The 20,561-nt window shown below is 41.5% G+C and overlaps 1 protein-coding gene across 16 annotated transcripts in view; it reads left to right on the top strand.

The window, feature by feature from the left end:
* The window catches only part of GRAMD2B (GRAM domain containing 2B), a 137,934-nt gene that overhangs the window by 97,721 nt on the left and 19,652 nt on the right, over positions 1-20,561 (top strand). For 13 of the 16 annotated variants that reach the window (XM_055299137.2, XM_063612978.1, XM_063612973.1 and 10 more), the window contains exons 2-6: positions 6,303-6,422; positions 10,733-10,844; positions 13,297-13,363; positions 14,319-14,422; positions 18,792-18,887. In XM_055299137.2, coding sequence (XP_055155112.1) covers positions 6,303-6,422; positions 10,733-10,844; positions 13,297-13,363; positions 14,319-14,422; positions 18,792-18,887 — 499 coding nt within the window. Of the gene's footprint in view, positions 1-6,302; positions 6,423-7,303; positions 7,347-10,732; positions 10,845-13,296; positions 13,364-14,318; positions 14,423-18,791; positions 18,888-20,561 lie in introns of all 16 variants that reach the window. The other 3 variants (XM_055299138.2, XM_055299139.2, XM_063612981.1) reach the window with 1 other exon arrangement.

Here is a 20,561-nt window from a genome sequence, read left to right on the forward strand (position 1 = left end):
GAACTGAAAGCCTGTCACATTTCATTGAAGGTTTTGCTGAAATTAGAGAATACTGTATTTTTGACACTCCTTTTATCTGTCTGCTAATAAATCTATCAACAACAAAACTAGTTTGTCATTAATGTTTTATTTTAATGTCATGCCAACCGCTAATATCCACTTAACTTTTTTTTGAGATGGGGTCTCTCTATGTTGCCCAAGCTGGTTTCAAACTCCTGGCCTCAATCCACCCTCCCACATTAGCCTCCAGAGTAGCTGGAATTATAGGCACATGCCACCATACCTGGCTTCCACTTAACTTTCTAAATGTTTAAGATTATCTATTTTAAAAGTCAACTGTAGGATGTTACTAAGAATCTGTGATGCAATTATGATAAGAATTGTTTATACTAAATGTTTCAATCAACAACCCATTAGATAAATCGGCAAAATGTACATATAAACAGCTAATTCACAAAACAAGAAAAATTTTAATAAGCGCTTAGATATAGGGAAATATACTCAGCTTTACTCTTAGGAAGAAAATGCAAATGAAACTGTAGTGGAATATTTTTTAACCTTTCACATTTGCAAAGATCAAAAAGTTTAGCACTAGTCATGATTAAAATGATGATTGTTATTTTGTGTGCCAGCTATTATGCTAGGTACTTCAAAGTATATATATTTTTAAGGCTAACACTTTGTTAGTGAGAAGATATAAACACTGTTGAATATTTGGGTGTGCATCACAAAATGTCTACTGAGGGCAATTTGGCAATAGCTATAACATTTTTTCTGTCATATACCTTTTGACGCAGTGGTTCCATTTCCAGAAAATTATTCACACATGTAGTAAACATATAAGGACATTTGTTGCAATGTTGTTAGTATTTGCAAAAGACAGAAATACACCTACATGCCCCATCAGTAAGGAACTGGTTAAATAACAGTTCATCCTTACAATGGAACTTTATGCAGTCATTAAAAAGTATGAGGAAGATCTATGGGTACTGAAAGAACACCAAGATACAACAAGTAAAAAAAAAAAAAAAAGCAAGGTGTAGAATAGCATGCTGTCTATCATTTGTGGTTCAAAAATGCACATGTTTACATGTGCACAGTCTCTCCCAGGAAGGACACACAAGTTGCTTGGAAGAGTAGGTGCCTTTGTGGAGAGAAACTGGGTCACCGTGAAACAGGGGTAAAAAGAAAATTTGTTTTTCCATTTGTAACTTTTAAATTTTATGCTTATAGTGCCTATTCAGAAATATATAGATAGATACATGAAATTTATAGTTGTCCAAACAAAAATACATGTATCAGAATTGTAAATGGAAGATCATTCTTCTTGACTTGTAAAAATCTAATTTGGGAGATTCTGCGTTTATGAAATTGGAAAAGCTAAAGGGTTTCCCAGCCACCCTGTCTCCATTGCTCACTCCTGCACTTCCACACTCCATTCTATTTCCTTCTTTTGGTCACTGTGAGGCCTCTCTTTATTTGTACTATGGCTGCTGTCCAGCCCTCTTCCATCTCTATAGCCCAACTCTTTGCTTCCCAAGTATTGTGGCCTGTGTCTGCCAGCCACGGAGCCACTGAATAGGCAGCACTCCAAAAACAAGTGTCTATGAGGCCCCAGATCTTGGTGAATCCAGGTGCCAACATGGTTTTCACTACAGAGTTTCAGGAACACTCTACTTTCACAGACCCACCCATGACCACAACAATCCCATTGCCAGGAATTTATTCTATGAAGACCCTCTGATGAAACATATCCTATCTTCAAGACACTTCTAAACCTTTGTTGATCAAGACTGTGGCTTTAAAATGATCAGAGACTTTTAAAAAAATAATAGTAGATGTAAAACTACCCCTACTTCTCCTACCATAAGGAAGCTTAGTGATTTTTTTTATGCCTTTAGCTTAGATTAACATGTAGGTAGACTCAAACACAGGGACTCGTCACTGTAATTAGAAGGGAACACACCTTCTTGGACTGAACCACAGTGAAACACTTGTTTTCCTTCACCTGAGACACAGCTTAATCATAGGTTCTACCCTCAGCTACTTATTTACTTCGACTTGCATGTGAAGTGCCTGAATACAATACATTTCCAGCAGGAGCCACAAAGGGCCAGTGATGTGACAAGAGAAAGGCGTATTGAGTTTAGCTGAAACTCACACAGACTATCTCCAGCAGGAATGATACTTGACTCCACATAAGAGTTCTAATTCTGAAAAATTGTGAAATCCGAATTTAAGTCGTCATCAAACTAATGAGGTCTGGGAAGTGACAAATATTAGATCGCTGATAGGGATTGTACAACCTGTTTTTGTATTTATAAATTGTGTAACAGTGTGTGGCAGTGTTTTATTGAAACAAGATTTTCCTAGCCAGTAATAAAAATGCTGTCCCCTGGCAGGCGTGGTGGTTTATGCTTTGTAATCCCAGCACTTTGGGAGGCCGAAGCAGGCGGATCACTTGAGGCCAGGAGTTCAAGACCAGCCTGGCCAACATAGCGAAACCCCGTCTCTACTAAAAATACAAAAATGAGCCAGGCGTGGTGGCAGGTGCTTATAGTCAAAGCTAATCGGGAGGCTGAGGCAGGAGTATCGCTTGAGCCTGGGAGGCGGAGGTTGCAGTGAGCCGAGATCGTGCCATTGCACTCCAGTCTGGGTGACAGAGTGAAACTCCGTCTCAAAACGATAAGTAAATAAAAATAAAAATGCTGTCCCCTAATAGGTGAAGTCAGATTTAGTTGTTATAAGCATGACTGTCTCACTGCTTTGAAATTTCTACTAAAAACCTTTCAGGCAGGGACCGTAACTGATGCTTAAAATGGGTTGGAGATGGGAGGAGAAATAACCTGCCAAGGCCAAGTGAAGGTTGGTCCTGTGTCTCCAGCATTTTCTACTGCTTCTGTGGATACTTACACCTGCCAGCTCACTTACCTGTCTCACCTACAAAGCTCTGAGCACCCTGACAGCAGGGACGAGTCCAGTAAATATTTGTTGAAAAAGGAGGCCTGGTTTTTTGGTTTGTTTTTTCCGTTGACTCTTTTAGTCAAAGTCTGTATACAGGGCTTTGTCTTCTGGTTAAAAAATAAATAAAAACTGATTTCCTTATTTTCATGATTTAAATGAAACCTGTTCAGCTTCGTTGACCGTAACTTTAAAGTTACTAAGCGGCCTGGTTCAGCTTCATTGACAGTAACTTAAAAGTTTCCGAAAGGCCTTGAGGAAGCATTCCATTTCCCCTCCCACACTGCTCACTCAAACACACGCTAGCCTCTGCTGCTTGAATTCTACATAGTTTCAGTCTGCTGCTGACAAGACCTCCAAGGTAAGGGACGCTTGCAGGAATAATCTTGCCTGTGTGAGGAATTAACTTGCTTGAGCCTGCAGCGTCTTTAAGCAAAAACCTAAGATCGAATTGACCCATAGATGAATTTCACTTCCTCTTTGAGATACTACATAATTAATCCATATCATTCAACGTATAAATGACCACTGTGAGCAAATGCTGAGCTGAGTGCTATGGGAAAAAAAAACAGACATTCCCTGCCTTTAAGGAACTTAGTCTAGTGCTGGATAACTAAGATTTTTGGGAGAAAAGGTACCAGTACAAGGTATTAATTAATTGGATGCCTAGTGAGTTATAAAATCAGCAGGCAGCATAGAGACTTTTAAGCAGTGTGGAGGATGCGTCCCCTGGCTAGGGCCTTCAAGGAGAGAACCAGTGCTGAAGACAAGACACAAGTTGAAGGAGAAGTGAAGTGGAGAGTATGTAGAAAAAAGCTACTTTGAGTACACTGTATGTTCCATCCTTGAAAGACATTGTTTGAGTAGGACAATATAGAGGCATGCACTGTAATCTTTTCAGTGCTAAGCTAGGGGTCCTGAAACAGAACCACCTTATGTGGTTAAGCACTTAAGTCACCTGCACTGCACACAAATGCCTGACCAAGATGGGTCAGGGTCAAAGAGGGGCTGAAATCTAGCCTCAGTTTTGCTGCCTTCTGACCTCGGTGCTGGGCCGTTTCTGCCCAGAGCAAGGAGCACCTTATCTCTGCCAGGAGCACCTTTTGCAGAGTGGCCCTCTGTACACAAAGATGCTGTATAGGACAGCTCCGGCTCTCCCTCTAAGTCTTCATCTGATCCTGCATAAAATCCAGTAAATATCTGAATAAATGTTGAGATGGATTATTGAAGTTCTATACCCAGCCTCTACTTAAAGAGGGCTTCTCAAGTAGATTTCTGCCTGAATCTGTTGAAGAAAAGAGATAATGTGTGTGTGTCTTGGGGGAAGCAAAAAAATGCAGAGGTGGGCTTTAAGGCCTCTTAACTATTCTAAAATTCTTTGAGTCCACAAATTAAACTTGGTGCTAAGTTTAATAAAGTCCAATTATTATTTTAAACCCAAAACAGGGTTTTCCTAATAATATTTCAAGGCCTTGGCCTTCCATGTACCTTTGTCACACAATGCAATTCTGTTATGGACTGAGCCCTTTTAATGTATGTAACTGTTTTATGTACTTTGAGAAGAATTGAAGAAATAGAAGGTTGGACCTCTGTCCTCAGATATGTATCTACTAGGAAAAGAGAAATGCTTACCACAAAATTAAGAGCATCAACCATTTGGCCAGGTGCAGTGGCTCACGCCTGTAATCCCAGCACTTTGGGAGGCCAAGGTGGGCAGATCACCTGAGGTCAGGAGTTCGAGACCAGCCTGGCCAACACGGCAAAACCCCATCTCTACTAAAAATACAAAAATTAGCCAGGCATGGTGGCGTGCGCCTGTAATCCCAGCTACTCGGGAGGCTGAGGCAGGAGAATCTCTTGAACCCAGGAGGCAGTGGTTGCAGTGAGCCGAGATCGTGCCACTGCACTCTAGCCTGGGCAACCAGAGTGAAACTCCATGTCAAAAAAAAAAAAAAAAAAAAGAGCATCAACCATTTGTGGGGGTTATTAGTTAGATACCCTCGTCAGATATACTGGCCTTGATTCTGACGCTACAATAGGACTCCTCGCCTAGGCTGTAATCTTCATATGCTGTGAAAAGTGATCAGCAAACCAACCACACAGCTTAAACTATCCAGTGGCATTTCCTGCCTGCACAGTCATATGCAGGTGAGAATACCAAATAGGTGGTAAATGAAAGTGAAGATTAGCTGATCTCTCATAGCAATGCCATCTTAACATGTCTTTCTTTAGGCTCAATCTCCATGGAGTCCTCACATCCTCAGAAGTATCGTTTGTGTTTTACTGAGCTGACACACCAAAGAAGTTCTGATCCATAAATAACATTTTATATTCTTCCTTCAACATCCCTTCCTTTCCCACTTTCCCGTTGGAAGTGGTTTCCCTTGCTTCCCAAGAGATCTTCACCAGCAGACTGAGGGAACTCACTTCTGCATCCCCCATGCTGGTTGTCCTCTGTTTGTTGGTTCTATGCACAAACCTTCTTGACTCACCTTCCCCTCTACTCCTTTCCACCTTCTCTTTTACCAAGGTCAGACCTAGTTTTTCCAAAGCCTATTGATCATGACTGTAGGTCAACACTATCCTAGACCCCGTGGTTAAGACAAAGATGAGTAAGATTCCCACCCCGCCCTGGAGCTCTCACACTGAAGAGTTAATTATGGGCATAAATGGATGAGTAGGTGGATGGGGGGATGGATGGAGAGAGAGAACACAAAGGCTTTGTGGACAGACATACTAAGTTTGAATCTCAAGTAAGATAGATGCTAGCTCTCTGAACTTAGGCAAGATAGCAAGAGCCTCAGATTCCTCAGCTATAAAATGAGGGTAGTAATTCCTACCTAGTCTGGGTGGTTGTAAAGATTAGAGACTGTAAATTGCTTAGGGAACTGCTTGGTTAAACATGTAAGTGATATAAGAGAAATGCAAACAAAAGGGGTGGGGGTTACCAGCAGGAAGGCTCACACCTGCAGGAGGCCACACATGAGCGTGTGTGCCTGTGCGTGTGCGCGTGTGCAGGGCCCTCCCAGCCTCCAGGTGATCTGCTGCCCCAGCACAGCCCATGCAGAGCAGAGCTGGGCAGCACAGACCTGGGAGCCAGCAAGTCCACACAGTCTGGCATTTACAAGTGAAACACATGCAACCTGCAGCTACTGCTGTTGGGACACCAGGCAACGGGTTAGAATGGAGATTGGGAAAGGGCCTCTCTGTCAAAGTTAACTACCCTATCAGTGAGGAATGAAAATCATTCCACTCTCTAGAAAACCAGGTTACTTCATCGTTTTCCTTCCAGCTACCTCTCTCTGAATGTCTAAAGTGAAGTGTTTTCCTATCTTCTTCAGCTCAGAGGCTGAGAATGGTGTGGAGGAGAAAAAGAAAGCCTGCAGGTCGCCAACAGCCCAATCCCCTCTCCCATCTGTGGAGGCCGACTCCCCAGACCAGAAGAAAATCATTAGCCTACGGTAAGTCCTCCGTTGACTCTCTTTGTTCTCTTTTGTCTTTTGGGGAGAGGGCGTTACAGGAGAAGCAGGGGTTTTTTGTTAAGAGTGAGGATGTTATTAATACTATAGACAAATAATACTCCTGAGAGAGCACGATCATTTTTCCTTGATACCCAGGCAGCATCTTTTTCTCCCTCCTGCCCCAACCTTCAGCAGAGCATCTGCACCTTTCTGAAAGTGCTGATTTTGCTAAGTGATGAGGCCAGGGTGGCCCCCTCTCAGGCATATGTTTAGAAAGCTGGGTGGGGTCGGGGGAGGAGGGAGGGACAGCATTAGGAGATATACCTAATGCTAAATGACGAGTTAATGGGTGCAGCAAAACAACATGGCACATGGATACATATGTAACAAACCTGCACATTGTGCACATGTACCCTAAAACCTAAAGTATAAAAAAAAAAAAAAAAAAAAAAAAAAAAAACAGTGGAAAAAAAAAAAGAGTGGACACAAAAAAAAAAAAAAAAAAAAAAGCTGGGAAGGCTGGCCAGGTTGGAGTGTCTGCCCAGCCTTGGGTGTGCACACCTGGTGTCTCACTTTCCTGGGGGCCATGAAAAAAGCCGAGGAAAAGAATCCCCATCCCGGGGACCCAACAGGCCATCAGTTTCCTGTGACAGACTAAGAGGGAGGGCTGGTTTGGTCGTGGGGCTGGCTTTGGGGCACTTAAAAGATAGCGGTTAAACCAATAGTGTGTGATGGGTGAGTGCAGTTTATCTAAACTGAGTACAGAAATCATTGTTGTCCTTCGCCATTATTAGAACTTTTAGAACTGCTACCTTCTACTTCTTTTGGTCTCTGCTAAGAGATTATTAACTCCACTTTTTGCTTCCTTCCTGGCTTCCCAGCCCATATCTTCTCTCCAAATCTATGCTTCATTCAGGACCAAGAGTAAGTCTTAACTCTCCCCGAAATTTTCCTCTTCTGACTCTAATTCCCAATTATCTTTCCATCCTTCCTGCATGCTGTTTTGTGGCATCTCACTTTTTTTTTTTCAGTCAGAGTCTCGCTCTGTCATCCAGGCTGGAGTGCAGTGGCACATTCTCAGCTCACGGCAACCTCCACCTCCCAGGTTCAAGCTATTCTCCTCCCTCAGCCACCCCAGTAGCTGGGACTACAGGCATGCATCACCATGCCCACCTAATTTTTGTACTTTTAGCAGAGACAGGGTTTCACCATGTTGACCAGGTTGGTCTTGAACTCCTGACCTCAGGTGATCCACTGGCCTCAGCCTCCCAAAGTGCTGGGATTACAGGCATGGGCCACTGTGCCTGGCCAGCATCTCACTTTAGCAATTTTTTTTTTCCTCTAGTTGTTTCCTCCCAAAGCCTCACCTAATGCTTCTCTTCACAAAGGCACAAGGCACATTATTTCTCATGTCTTTTACCACTGTTGGCTGACTACAGCAGGCACCTTAAAAACACTGTTGGTTTTACTCCAGCTTCCCCAGGCTTCAGTAATGATAATACACTCTCACAAGGCATGCTTGCTAAACTTCATGGGCTTGCAGTCCGTGCAACTGGAAAGGGCCCACACTTGGTTTAATGTTCCCCTCTTGCTATCCAGAAATGCTTAATAATTTTTATGTAAGGGAGCTGGGCATGGTGGCTGACACCTGTAATCCCAGCACTTTGAGAGGCTAAGGTGGATGGATAACTTGAGGTCAGGAGTTTGAGACCAGCTTGGCTAACATGGTGAAACCCTGTCTCTACTAAAAATAAAAAATTAGCCGGGTGTGGTAGTACATGCACTCAAGAGGCTGAGGCAGGAGAATCGCTTGAACCCAGGAAGTGGAGGTTGCAGTAAGCCAAGATTGTGCCACTCCAGCCTCAGCAACAGTGTGAGACTTTGTCTCTATATAAAAATTATTAATTAATAATTTTTACTTGTTTTATTTTATTTGTAAATAAATATTTTGTTTTTATTAATTAATAATTTTTATATAAAGGACCCCACATTTTCATTTTGCACTGGGCTTCTTGTCACCTGTAGGAAGTGAGAATAACAGGGTTGAAAAGACCCAAAGAAATCCATATTGTATACATACATACCCTGTCCGCAGGGGCCAGTGTCATGCAGGTGAACCCCCTTATCGCTTGTGCCTTTTGAAATTATCAAGGGTAGAGCCACCCTACTTGTCATATTTGCTTGCAGTCCATGGATCTTCAAACAGTCGGATCATTTCCTTGCCCATTCCGTTAACATTTATTAATGTGAATCAGTAGAGGTGATGAATTCAAATCTGTGAATAGTATAAATAAAAGGCAAGTTGACATTTGTACAGATAATTTTATTTTCAAATAGAGAACAAATGTTTTTTCATAGCTTCCAAAAAAATGTAATCCCTAGAATTCCCAGGGAATTTATGTCTGTGAATAGCTTCAATGGCCTGTATCTGAAATTAAATTCATTTACCTTGAACTGCTGAGGGGTATTTGCCCTGTGACTTCAGCATTGTGGAATCATACACTGTAGTGGCTAGAAGAGGCGTGGGACATCATATAGTCCATCTTTTCACAGCTGAGAAAACCAGAGCATAATTCTCTAACTTCAGTCCTTTCTGTTTCTCTGTGACACCCATGTACCACCTGAATTACTTCAGATTGTTCTTAAATCCACTTTGAACCAATTTTTTTTAACTGAACCTCATTTTAAGGAATAATATTTTGATATCATGGATTTTATGTGCCATTTCCTCCCAATAAACATTAAAGCAACTTCATAATCGTAAAACTTATTCATATATGTAACTCCAAAAATCATCCGTGCATTCTACTTTGAAATGACTGCTGTTAGCCGTAGGGTTGAAGATACGTACAAATGTACACATCTACTAAAATGGAAAACCAGGACTAGAATCGTCTTAGAAGGAAACTCTGGAGCTCTGACCTGTGTCCTTAACAGGAAAAAGGAAGACTTGGCTTCAAACATGTTTCGTGGTTTCATTTTTTTAATTCTGATTTCACTTTTATTGTATTCCCACTCTGGGATGTTTTGTCTCTTTTCCTCATTCCGAATTCTTGCTTACCCTGTTAGGCCCAGCATTTTAAGCCCACATTATTCTATTGTTTTCCTCTTCTCTTTATTTATTTACTTTTTAAAATTTAACTTTATTTTTTTGAGACAGATTCTTGCTCTGTCCCCCAGGCTGGAGTGCAGTGGTGCAATATCAGCTCACTGCAATCTCTGCCTCCCGGGTTCAAGCGATTCTCCCACCTCAGCCTCCCGAGTAGCTGGGACTACAGGCGCCCACCATCATGCCCGGCTAATTTTTGTATTTTTAGTAGAGATGGGATTTCGCTATGTTGGCCAGGCCGGTCTCAAACTCCTGACCTTAGGTGGTCCGCCCACCTTGGCCTCCCAAAGTGCTATGATTACAGGCATGAGCCACTGTGCCCAGCCTGTTTTCCTCTTCTCTTACCTCCTATTAGACTTATTGGCTCCATACCTTCTCCTAACTCCTATAATATGTATTTTTTTTTGGTGCTAAATCATGTACTGCCTTTTAAAAAAAGTGTTTGATGCATGCGTACACAGACGCCTTAAGGATACAAACTGTGTTACGGGCCCGAAGACATTTAACACAATGCCCCACTCAATTAATACTTGTTAAATATTAGTGGAATTCTGAAACAAAAATATTCTTTGATTGAACTATAGCCGCAATACTATTTAGTAATTTGCCTCAAGTACTCCTTTTTAAGTACTGATTAAAATAGTTTTAAAATGATGTAATTATTTTCACAACTTGTTATTTCACCCTTTGTAATTTACTATTTCTACAGTTTTTGATTACAGCCTGATGAAATCATTCCAGTGTCCTAAAGCATGTGCTGTGTAAATGCTCTCAGAGTATCATGAATGATTTTTGATATCCAGAAAAGAAAAACAAATGTCAGGTTTTCTTAGAAGATAGTGTAATAATCAAGATTTATTACAATAAATTAATGAAAAATGTATCTCATAGGCCAGGTGTGGTGACTCATGCCTGTAATCCCAGCACTTTGGGAAGCCGAGGCGGGTAGATTGCTTAAGTCCGGGAGTTCAAGACCAGCCTGGGCAACATGGTGAAACCCCATCTCTACAAAAAAATGAGCTGGACGTGGTGGCACGCACTTGTAGTCCCAGCTACTCAGGAGGCTGACGCTTGAGTCCTGGACGGGGAGGTTGCAGTGAACCGTGATCATGCTGCTGCACTTCAGCCTGGGCAACAGAGCAAAACCGTCTCAAAAAAAAAAAAAATTATCTTATAGACACCCTGGACTTTCTTTCTTTAGGTCAAAATCCAGTTTTGATGGTGCCTCTTTAGCAACTGATAAGAACGACTGTAAAACAGAAACCAAAAATGACCCTAAGACTGAAAGAAAAAAGTCTTCATCTTCCAGCCAGGTAATTTGAGAATGGAATTTGTATTGTCTTAGAGGGTGACAGGACTATTGAAGCCAGTGACAAGAAGGAACCCAAGTATGCACCTTCCTGCTGGTCAAGACTAATAAAGGCATAGAGTTTAGAGAATTTAGAAGAACAAACAGGCAGCAGCAGTTCCTCCAGTCCATTTTTCATCAACGTTATATTCCACAACTCACTTTTCAGCACATTGCATGATGGTGAGTTCCATGCTGTGGCCTCGAACTCTGACAGATACCCAGAGATCAGGGACCAACACAAAGTCATGTGCTTATCCAATAATTAGCAGGACAAGGGGAGTTGTGACATCCTTGTACTGAAATTGAAGAGTCTGATAAGGCATCTGCCTGAATAGTAGTAAGCCAGCCAACTGCACACAGAGGAGTTAGACCTTTGAACAGGGTCAGGATTCTTCTCCAGATCTAATTTTGATTCTGATTTAAAATACACCCAGATAGGAAACAAAGCCTAGTTCTATGTCATCAGAGAGTGTGATGCATGTACCGGGGCCAGGAGTTTGGGGTTTTTCTTAATTCTTCACCCCTCTAAATACGTGAATATGTGTTTCCTAAGAGCTAAACCAAAAACCATCGGCACACCCAAGAAATTTAAATATGAAATGTATTAAAATATTATTAATATAAAATTCACTTTTGAATTTCCATAGTAATCCCAGTAATAAATATCCTTTTTAAAGGTGTTTTCTTCCTCTCCAGGATCCAATCAAGAGTCACATACTGCATGTAATTGCTATGTCTTTTCTTTTGTTTTTTTTCAAGACAGAGTCTTGCTCTGTTGCCCAGACTGGAGTGCAGTGCCACGATCTCGGCTCACTGCAACCTCCACCTCCCGGGTTCAAGTGATTCTCATGACTCAACCATCTGAGTAGCTGGGATTACAGATGTGCACCACCACACCCAGCTAATTTTTGTATTTTTAGTACAGACAGGGTGTTGCCGTGTTAGGCAGGCTCATCTCAAACTCCTGGCCTCAGGCGATCCACCCACCTCTGCATCCCAAAATGCCACGATTACGAGCATGAGCCACCACACTCAGCCTGCTATGTCCCTTTTAATTGAAAGCAGCCCCACTACCTTTTTTGCCGTTTATTACGTTGACATTTTTGAAGTTTATGGCCTAGCATATTTTAAATCAAGCGGGCAACCACTGCTCACTGTAGCCATTGAAAAAAAACGCTCAGTGAAGCCATAGAACACCTAGCTTTAATCAAGGTACCTTTCTATAAGGTGTTTGTCTATAAAATAGTTGACTTGCAGGGACCATCTATCGTCTTGATGACCTGGTCTGTAGTTCTTTATGGCAAAACAGGGCCAGTTTTGCCATTGAGACCACTCTTGGTTTGGATGATAAGCCATCCAGGGCCTCCTACCCATTCTCCTTATAAGAATTTTTCTTCAGAAGCATCCTATGAGGCAGATCGATCCTGTGGAAGGAGGATAGATTTCTACCCCATAGCTCACTGCAGGCTTGAACTCCTGGGCTCAAGGGATCCTCCTGCCTCAGCCTCCCGAGTAGCTAGGACTACAAGCACATGCCACCACATCCAGCTAACAGTTCCACCTCTTAATAGCTATATGATGCAGGTGAAAGTGTTTTACAAGCTGTAAATTGCTGGCTATCCATTGTTATTGTCACAGTTGTGAAAACAGATCCCTTGAAGATGAAGTGACTTACAGCTTTCATAGTCTTGGGCCTTCTGCTGTCCTGGATAGTGAAGTCTTTGTATGAAATCCTACTTGTCTTGACAGTAGCCTACTACTGCATCCTACTCCTGTCACTGGCTAAGGAAATGCCTTCACGATAATACAGTAGGAAGATTGGCCATATGTTGCCTTAGACTATAGGTCCTTTACGTGTATTATCCCATTTAAGCCTTATGGCATCCCTTGAGGCAGGTACCGTTTTTGCCCTCTGGTACAGAAGAGGAAACCAAGGCCCAGGGAGATTAAGTGACTAAGCCATGGTCACACACCAAGGGCTAGAGCCACTACAGCCAAGACTTCAGCTCGGGTTTACCTGACTACAAAGCTTTGAACCACTGTACTCTTCTGAGAGTACTCACTGGTACCTTTAGTACCTGGGATCCAGTACCTTCCCTAATGAGATTCCTTGGAATTTCATCCCATTTCTTATCAGGGACATCCTTGTCCAGCCTTGTTACCTCGGCAGTAGGATGACCAGCAGCTGCATCATTATATCCAACCAGCAAAGCATTAAACTTGTTAGAAAATGAAACTGTGTACCCAGACTTTCACTGTGTTTTACCGAAGGCTTGTGTCAGAGACTGTAAGATCGGTGAGAAGGAATTCCTAAAGATACTATTAAGGGAGGGAAAATTTGTTGTTGAAGTTGAATTTGTGATGTTTCGCAAGAAAGTGAGAGTGGTGATGCTTGTATTTTGTTCTCATTGTAGTACAAGGCCAATATGCACTTTCACAAGTTGTTTCTTAGTGTCCCAACGGAGGAACCACTGAAGCAAAGTAAGTTCTGACCTGTTTGACTTTTTAAGCTACGTATTTGAAAAGTTGACCACTAGTTTTGGGGAAGAAAGAGGGCATAGTCTGTGGACTGAGTCACCAAGGGTATCAGGTTTCTGAAAGTCATAACATAACAATAACACCAGCTTCAGTCAGCTTTCACCAGGCAGCGTGAAAAGATCACAGAGGAGAAAAAGAAACAGTTCTCCATGGGGTATGGAGTCACCCAAGATGGTTCCATGATACCCTTCCCTTCTTTATTTATTGCTGAAATGCACATGGTTACATTGCTTTAAGATTTAGGATAACAAGCCTGGGGTAAGGGAGGCCACTAGGAGAAGGCTAAAAGAAAACTCACATCCTTAGACATGGACAGACATGTGATGCCACTGTGAAGGGTGTGATGGTCACCTAAATATCTTGCCCAGCATGCTAGTTAAGCACGCCTACTAGGCTCTGCAGTGGTTCATCAAGGGGCCCAAAGTTCCATTCTAGCCTCTCTTGATGTGCGAAAGTTGAGGCAGGATGCTGGGTTCCTGCCATGACCTTCAAACAGGAGGTGTGGGTTATGTGCTCTTCCCCTAGTGAGGCCATCTATTTCTAAAACAGTCATTACTGAAAAGACTGGGGAAAAGGGGAACAGGTGTACTAATATCAGCACGTGGGTGACACACCAGCCTAAATAGAGGAGACTTGTAAAACCCCATTCTTGGTCTCTCAGGTACAATGGTAGATTTGCCTTTTCATCCTGATATTTGTACTGAAGTTGGTAAGACTTTGAATTTAAAAACAAACTGGTCGCCACAGCTTTCTTTCCGTAAAGATGACAGAAGAGGCAATAAAATTTTTGAGTATGAATATATTATCTCTGCTCATCCTTGAGTCAGCAAAATATATACACGGTTTTTATTTTAAGTGGAAATTCTAAATGGTGCTGTACCTGTGGATATTTTCCCAGGCTTTACCTGTGCTCTACAGAAGGAAATACTATACCAAGGAAAGCTCTTTGTATCAGAAAACTGGATTTGTTTTCATTCCAAGGTCTTTGGAAAAGACACAAAGGTTGGTATAATTAAAAAAAAAAACAACACTAACCCTATACTTTATCATATATGGTAAATATTAATCATCTTAAATTTAGCTATATTTATAGATATTTGTATCATGGTTATTCTTTTATGCCAAGTTTCTTTTGTTGTAATTCCAAATACTTTGTGTTCTAAATGCCTCCAGAGGACACTAACTTCCCTTTTTCCCTAAACATTATTTTCTCACTCATTTGTTTATACACATATACCTCACATATACACATATACACATGTACCTCACCCATAACCACAGCCTAAATCCTTTTTACTCAGATGTCACCAGAGAGCACTCAGAATTGTTTATATGGAGGGTGTGTCATGATTTTCATAGACATACATTTAAACCAAAATCATTTCTTTTAAGAAACATCAGTTTTTATACCATATTTATACCAGTTACCAGTGATGTCTAGGACAGCAGGCCTATAAATAAGCTACTTATTAGCACTCCCATTGTACCCTCACCAGCACAAAATGAGCAGGAAGTGGAGCAGTTAAGACCTAGCCTGGGTAAGTCAGACACCCTCAGTCCCAAGTGTACTCTGATATTACATCTTTTCATTATTATTAAACATAGGTTTGGGGGAGCAGAGACACATGACATCCTGAGGCATTAAGGAGAACAGCCTAAAGGAATTGGCACTGCCCTCTAAACTGGGGACCGTGGGACTGTGGCCTATCAAGGAAAAGATAATTCTATCCCACTGACTTTTTTTTACCTTTGAGCTATGATGTCACATCACAGTTCATTCAGGCCTCCAGAATAACACCAGAGAAACACCTTCTCAGGTTTGCATGACCTCAATGAGTTTTCAGTCATTCTGATTCATGATTATGAAGAAGCAACTTTCATACTCATGAAGTCGCTGATTAAAACTTCTTTTTGAGTAGCAGATGTGCCTTATTTAAATATTCTCTCTCAAACCACTGGCAATTGCATAAAGACCACTTAACAAATCTAACAGGAATATTTTCTTTTGTTAGTGTTGGAGCTACAGACTAGCATACTATTCTTTAGGTAAAACATATTCTTTTCATACTGATTTTTTATCATATACAGCTATGTTTAGCTAAGCATTATTTGATTGACAGTATTATCTGAATCAGTAAAATACAAAGCAATATGAAGCAGTATTTCATATATTTCTACATTTCTGGATTAAAGGCCTTGTTCATGGAATGGGGAGGGGGATTGGGTAGTACTGATCAATGTGATATAGTTCTCAGGAATTCATAGACAACCAACATCCCTGAGCAGAGCAGAACAGCAGGGACTGAAGACACTAATGAACAAAGTATTAGTCTTTGTTAAGGGATTGGGGGATTCAAAAAGGCAGTCAGTGCACTTTCAAGCTAATATGATTCTAGCAATGGTTTTAAAGTTCTACTTCTACCTAAGAATGGATAAAAAGAAGTTAGAAGGAATGACCCTAGTTTTTTGAAGACATGGATATACTGAGATTGCTTTTACAATGTGTAACCTACAGAGGCAGGAGACTGAAAATTAGCAGGGCGTGGGAATAAGAACCATGATAGTGACTTGTATGTTCCATCCCTTCTAAAGATGGTGTCAGAGGAGATTTGGGCTTCAGAGATGTTGCAGAATTTCCTCACTGCCAATGGACCTCAGTCCAACATGGTCCAATATGAGCTGAAGGCACCCAAACAACTGCTCTACAATGGGAACTTTCTAATCAAGTTCCCCTTCTAAAGCAGTTTACCCTGGAAAAATGTTACCATTACCCTGGAAAAATATTATCATTTACCCTGGAAAAATAGTAATAAAGTGTAGCCTTAATTTATTCCGGACCTTTTTAGTCAGCCTGTTGGTATTTTCAGATGCTAGTAAAATTAACATGCATGTATCACATTCTGTCTAAGCTCAAACTGAAAAGTGATTTAAGCTTTATTTTACAAATGTTATCTGGTCGTAATTTTATACTTATGAAGCAATTGCTTGAAAACTCCTTCTTAAGGTTGTTCCATGCCTTAGATTATGAAAAATCTAAATTTCTAGCCCTTTGTCACTGCATGTTTGTATTGCTGCTCAGAAACAAAATTAGACTCATTTTTTAAAAATCATCTAAGTAGATCTCAAATCTTTTTTTCCAAATTTATCCCAACTTGTAAGTTCTGAGTTGCCTCCTGCCTTTGAAAAATGTTGTGAGTGGGGTTCTTTGGCAAACAGTTTTTAGACAATGTCTTGATTGGGTTAGCCCCTTGTTCTTCCATAGTCTTCCTGCCTAGATCATTGAGGGCAATAAATAAGCCCATCTCATAAACCCAGATGTGAATGCAAATATTCAAAATTAAAAGCTCATTTTGTGGCCAGGCACGGTGGCTCATGCCTGTAATCCCAGCACTTTGGGCAGCCAAGGGAGGCGGATCACCTGAGATTGGGAGTTCGAGACCAGCCTGACCAATGTGGAGAAATCTCGTCTCTACTAAAAATACAAAATTAGCTGGATGTGGCCGGACGCGGTGGTTCCCACCTGTAATACCAGCACTTTGGGAGGCCGAGGCGGGCGGATCACCTGATGTCAGGAGTTTGAGACCAGCCTGACCAACATAGAGAAACCCCGTCTCTACTAAAAATACAAAATCAGCCAGCCATGGTGGTGCATGCCTGTAACCCCAGCTACTCGGGAGGCTGAGACAGGAGAATCGCTTGAACCCGGGAGGTGGAGGTTGCGGTGAGCCGAGATCGCACCACTGCACTCCAGCCTGGGCAACAAGAACAAAACTCCGTCTCAAAAAAAAAAAAAAAAATTAACTGGGTGTGGTGGCACATGCCTGTAATCCCAGCTACTCAGGAGGCTGAGGCAGGAGAATCACTTGAAACTGGGAGAGGGAGGTTGCCGTGAGCAGAGATTGCACCATTGCACTCCAGCCTGGGTAACAAGAGCAAAACTCCGTCTCAAAAAAAAAAGCTCATTTGCTTCCTTCAAGTTGGCAGTACTTACATAAAGCCCATCTCTTTGAGAACATGTGAGGCATTTTCAAGAAGTAGATGTTCAAGTGAGTGTGAGTTCCTAGGGAAGGAGGGAGTCAGATCATTTTACCATGGCTGTGTGTGACTCTATTTTCAGGGATTGAAGTGATGTGATCCATTTTCCTTTGAGATCAAACTTGGTTGGAGAGGTATGACATAAATTATCATGAACTTCTGTTCTTTGTGCCATTTGATACATTCTTATAGCACATTGCATTGAAAAGAACCCACATTTGGAATCAGATTGGCTTGAATTCCATCTTTGTAACTTCTTATATATGACATGCACCTCTCTAAATAAAGTTTTTTCTTATAATATTGACTATATAGAATCATAATTAAATTAAATTCTATCTGGTAAATAGGTATCAATAATGGTAGCTTCTATAGTTACTGTTGTTGTTATTCTTTGTTGAACCAGAAAAGTATTTAGAGTTCTTTTATATCACCCATCCTGATTTCATGAAACAAGTGAGGAAGTGAATGAAGTTTTTATTCATCACTGGCCATTTTGCGTATATTATCTCACTTAATCCACAGAAAATCCTGAGAAGCAGACGAGGCTATCTCCAATTTATAAATCAAAAAACTGAGGCCTAGAACGGATAGCTTACAAGGGGGAGTAGGTCATGTAGATACAGGTTGAGTATCCCCTATCCAAAATGCTTGGGACCAGAAGTGTTTTGGATTTCAGATTTTTGCAATATCTGCCAACGTATAACTGGCTGAGCATTCCTAGTCTAAAAATCCAAAATCTGAAATGCTCCAATGAGCATTTTCTTTGGCCATTAATATCAGCATTCAAAAACTTTTAGATTTTGGAATAGTTTGCATTTATGATTTTCAGATTAAGGATGCTCAACCTGTAGTAACAGAACTGAGCCAAGAATTCAGGTCCCAGATTTTCTATCCAGTGATGGTCCTATCATACCAGTGCTTTTTGACGTTTTCCCCCCAACATGCACCTAGAGACAGAGGAGAGTGGGGCATGTGGAAGTTAGCCCAAAGTGGATGACCACAAGCTTGAAATTTCTTTAGAGCCTTGGGCTTATCTTTAAAATGAATATACATTTTGCATTATATTTCCATGTCTGAAGATAAAGGTTTCCCACCAAGATCTTCAGTCCAATTGATGATTCAGATTTATCCACTGGCTTAGTAAGTCCCACTTTGAGGAGCTCACTGATACATTCCTGCCACTCTGTAAGACTGGCTTTTCTTCATGGAGGCTGGAGGAGAGCTTGCTGCTGGTTTTGATTTCTGTTTACCTTTTTTTTTTCCTTTAATGTGAAGATTTGAAGTGCTGTTCTGTCAAGTCTGAACTGGCATTAACTCGCTGATTCTGTTTCAGATTTCTATTCCAGCTTTCTCGGTAACCCTAATAAAGAAAACCAAAACTGCTCTTCTAGTGCCAAACGCCCTGATCATAGCAACAGTCACAGACAGGGTGAGTATGCAGCAGAGCGAGGGCACCTTTGCTTTGTCCTCCTGCTCTGGGGTCTGCTGCCTGAGGGGCCTCTTGCCAAGGACCAAGACTCCAAACCATAAATATCATCATCTCCTGTGGTGAATCAGGAAAATTCCATAAGACTAATTTTAAAAATTATAGCCTGTAGACATTCATGTAGTACTGTTTCCCTTCACAAGGGGATTTATTCTCATAGAAGTGTTGCCAATTTTGAATTTCCTGCTGACTTAATTATACTTGCCTGACCAAGGTCAAAAAAATAAAATTCTTTCTCAACTTCTGCTAGGTCAGGCTAACATCTGCTAGATCAGGCTAAACTGATACAGTCAGTTCCTTTAATAGTCTTAAAGAAAAAAAAAAAAAGGAGGGCAAGCCTTTAATCCAGCACTTTGGGGAGCTTAGGGCTGAGGTGGCAGAATTGCTTGAGCCCAGGAGTTGGGAACGAGCCTGGGCAACATGGTGAAACCCCATCTCTACAAAAAATATAAAAATTAGCCAGGTGTGATGGTGTGTGCCTGTGATCCCAGCTACTTGGGAGGCTGAGGTAAGAGGATCACTTGAGCCCAGGAGGTAAAGGCTGCAGTGAGCCATGGTTGTGCCACTGCACTCCAGCCTGGGCAACAGAGCAAGACCCTGTCTCAAAGAAAAAGAAAAAGGACAAGGCCAGGCATGGGGGCTCACACCTGTAATCCCAGCACTTTGGGAGGCCCAAATGGGCGGATCGCTTGAGTCCAGGAGTTCAAGACTAACCTGGGCAACATGGCAAAACCCTCTGTCTTCAAAAAATACAAAAATTAGCCGGGTGTGGTGGCACACACCTGTGGTCTCAGCTACTGGGGAGGCTGAGGTGGGAGGATTGCTTGAGCCTGGGAGACAGAGGTTGCAGTGAGCTGAGATCGAGCACCACTGCACTCCAGCCTGGGTGACAGAGCAAAACCCTGTCTCAAAAAAGTAATAAATATATGTAAAGAACAAGAACAACAAAACCACCACCTTACTGACAGGGTGAGGCGGGCAGGTTGATAATGAGGAGTTCCTGGTGTGGGGGTGGCCAGCCTCCCCATAACCTCAATCAATACCTCCCTAGAGCCATTCCAAATAAATAAAACTTGCACCTGCTCTGCAACTGCAGGTACAGGATCAGTTTTTAGACCTGCTTTACTAACAGGTTGCCTAAACTACCTTCTATACAGAAATTCCAGAGCTGAATTGACTATTGAGCTACCCCAGACATGCGCAATCAGACAAATTTACATTAAAGTGGTGTTTATTTCAGCTTGGCAAGAAAGAGGGAGTGGAGTGGTCTGGTTACTTTTCACATGAATTTTTTTTAATCTTTTACGAATTATTTCTATGAAAGCATAAACTCTACATTCTATAGATTTCATTTCTCCTTTTTCCTTTTTTATTTTTTCTTTTTTTAATAGAGATGGGGTCTTGCTATGTTGCCAAGGGCGAGTCTCAAATTCCTGGGCTCAAGTGATCCTCTCACCTCAGCCTCCCAAAGTGCTGGGATTACAGGCATGAACCACCGTGACTTGCTATAGATTTCCTTTCTAACCATACTAGAAAACTTGTAGAGAGAAGAAGAAAGAAGGAAAGATAAAAGAGACCATTCTGATAAGCTAGAAAATATGTTAATATCTATTTGGG

Source organism: Symphalangus syndactylus, chromosome 11 (genome assembly GCF_028878055.3).
Source record: "Symphalangus syndactylus isolate Jambi chromosome 11, NHGRI_mSymSyn1-v2.1_pri, whole genome shotgun sequence".
Classification (NCBI taxonomy): Eukaryota; Metazoa; Chordata; class Mammalia; order Primates; family Hylobatidae; genus Symphalangus; species Symphalangus syndactylus.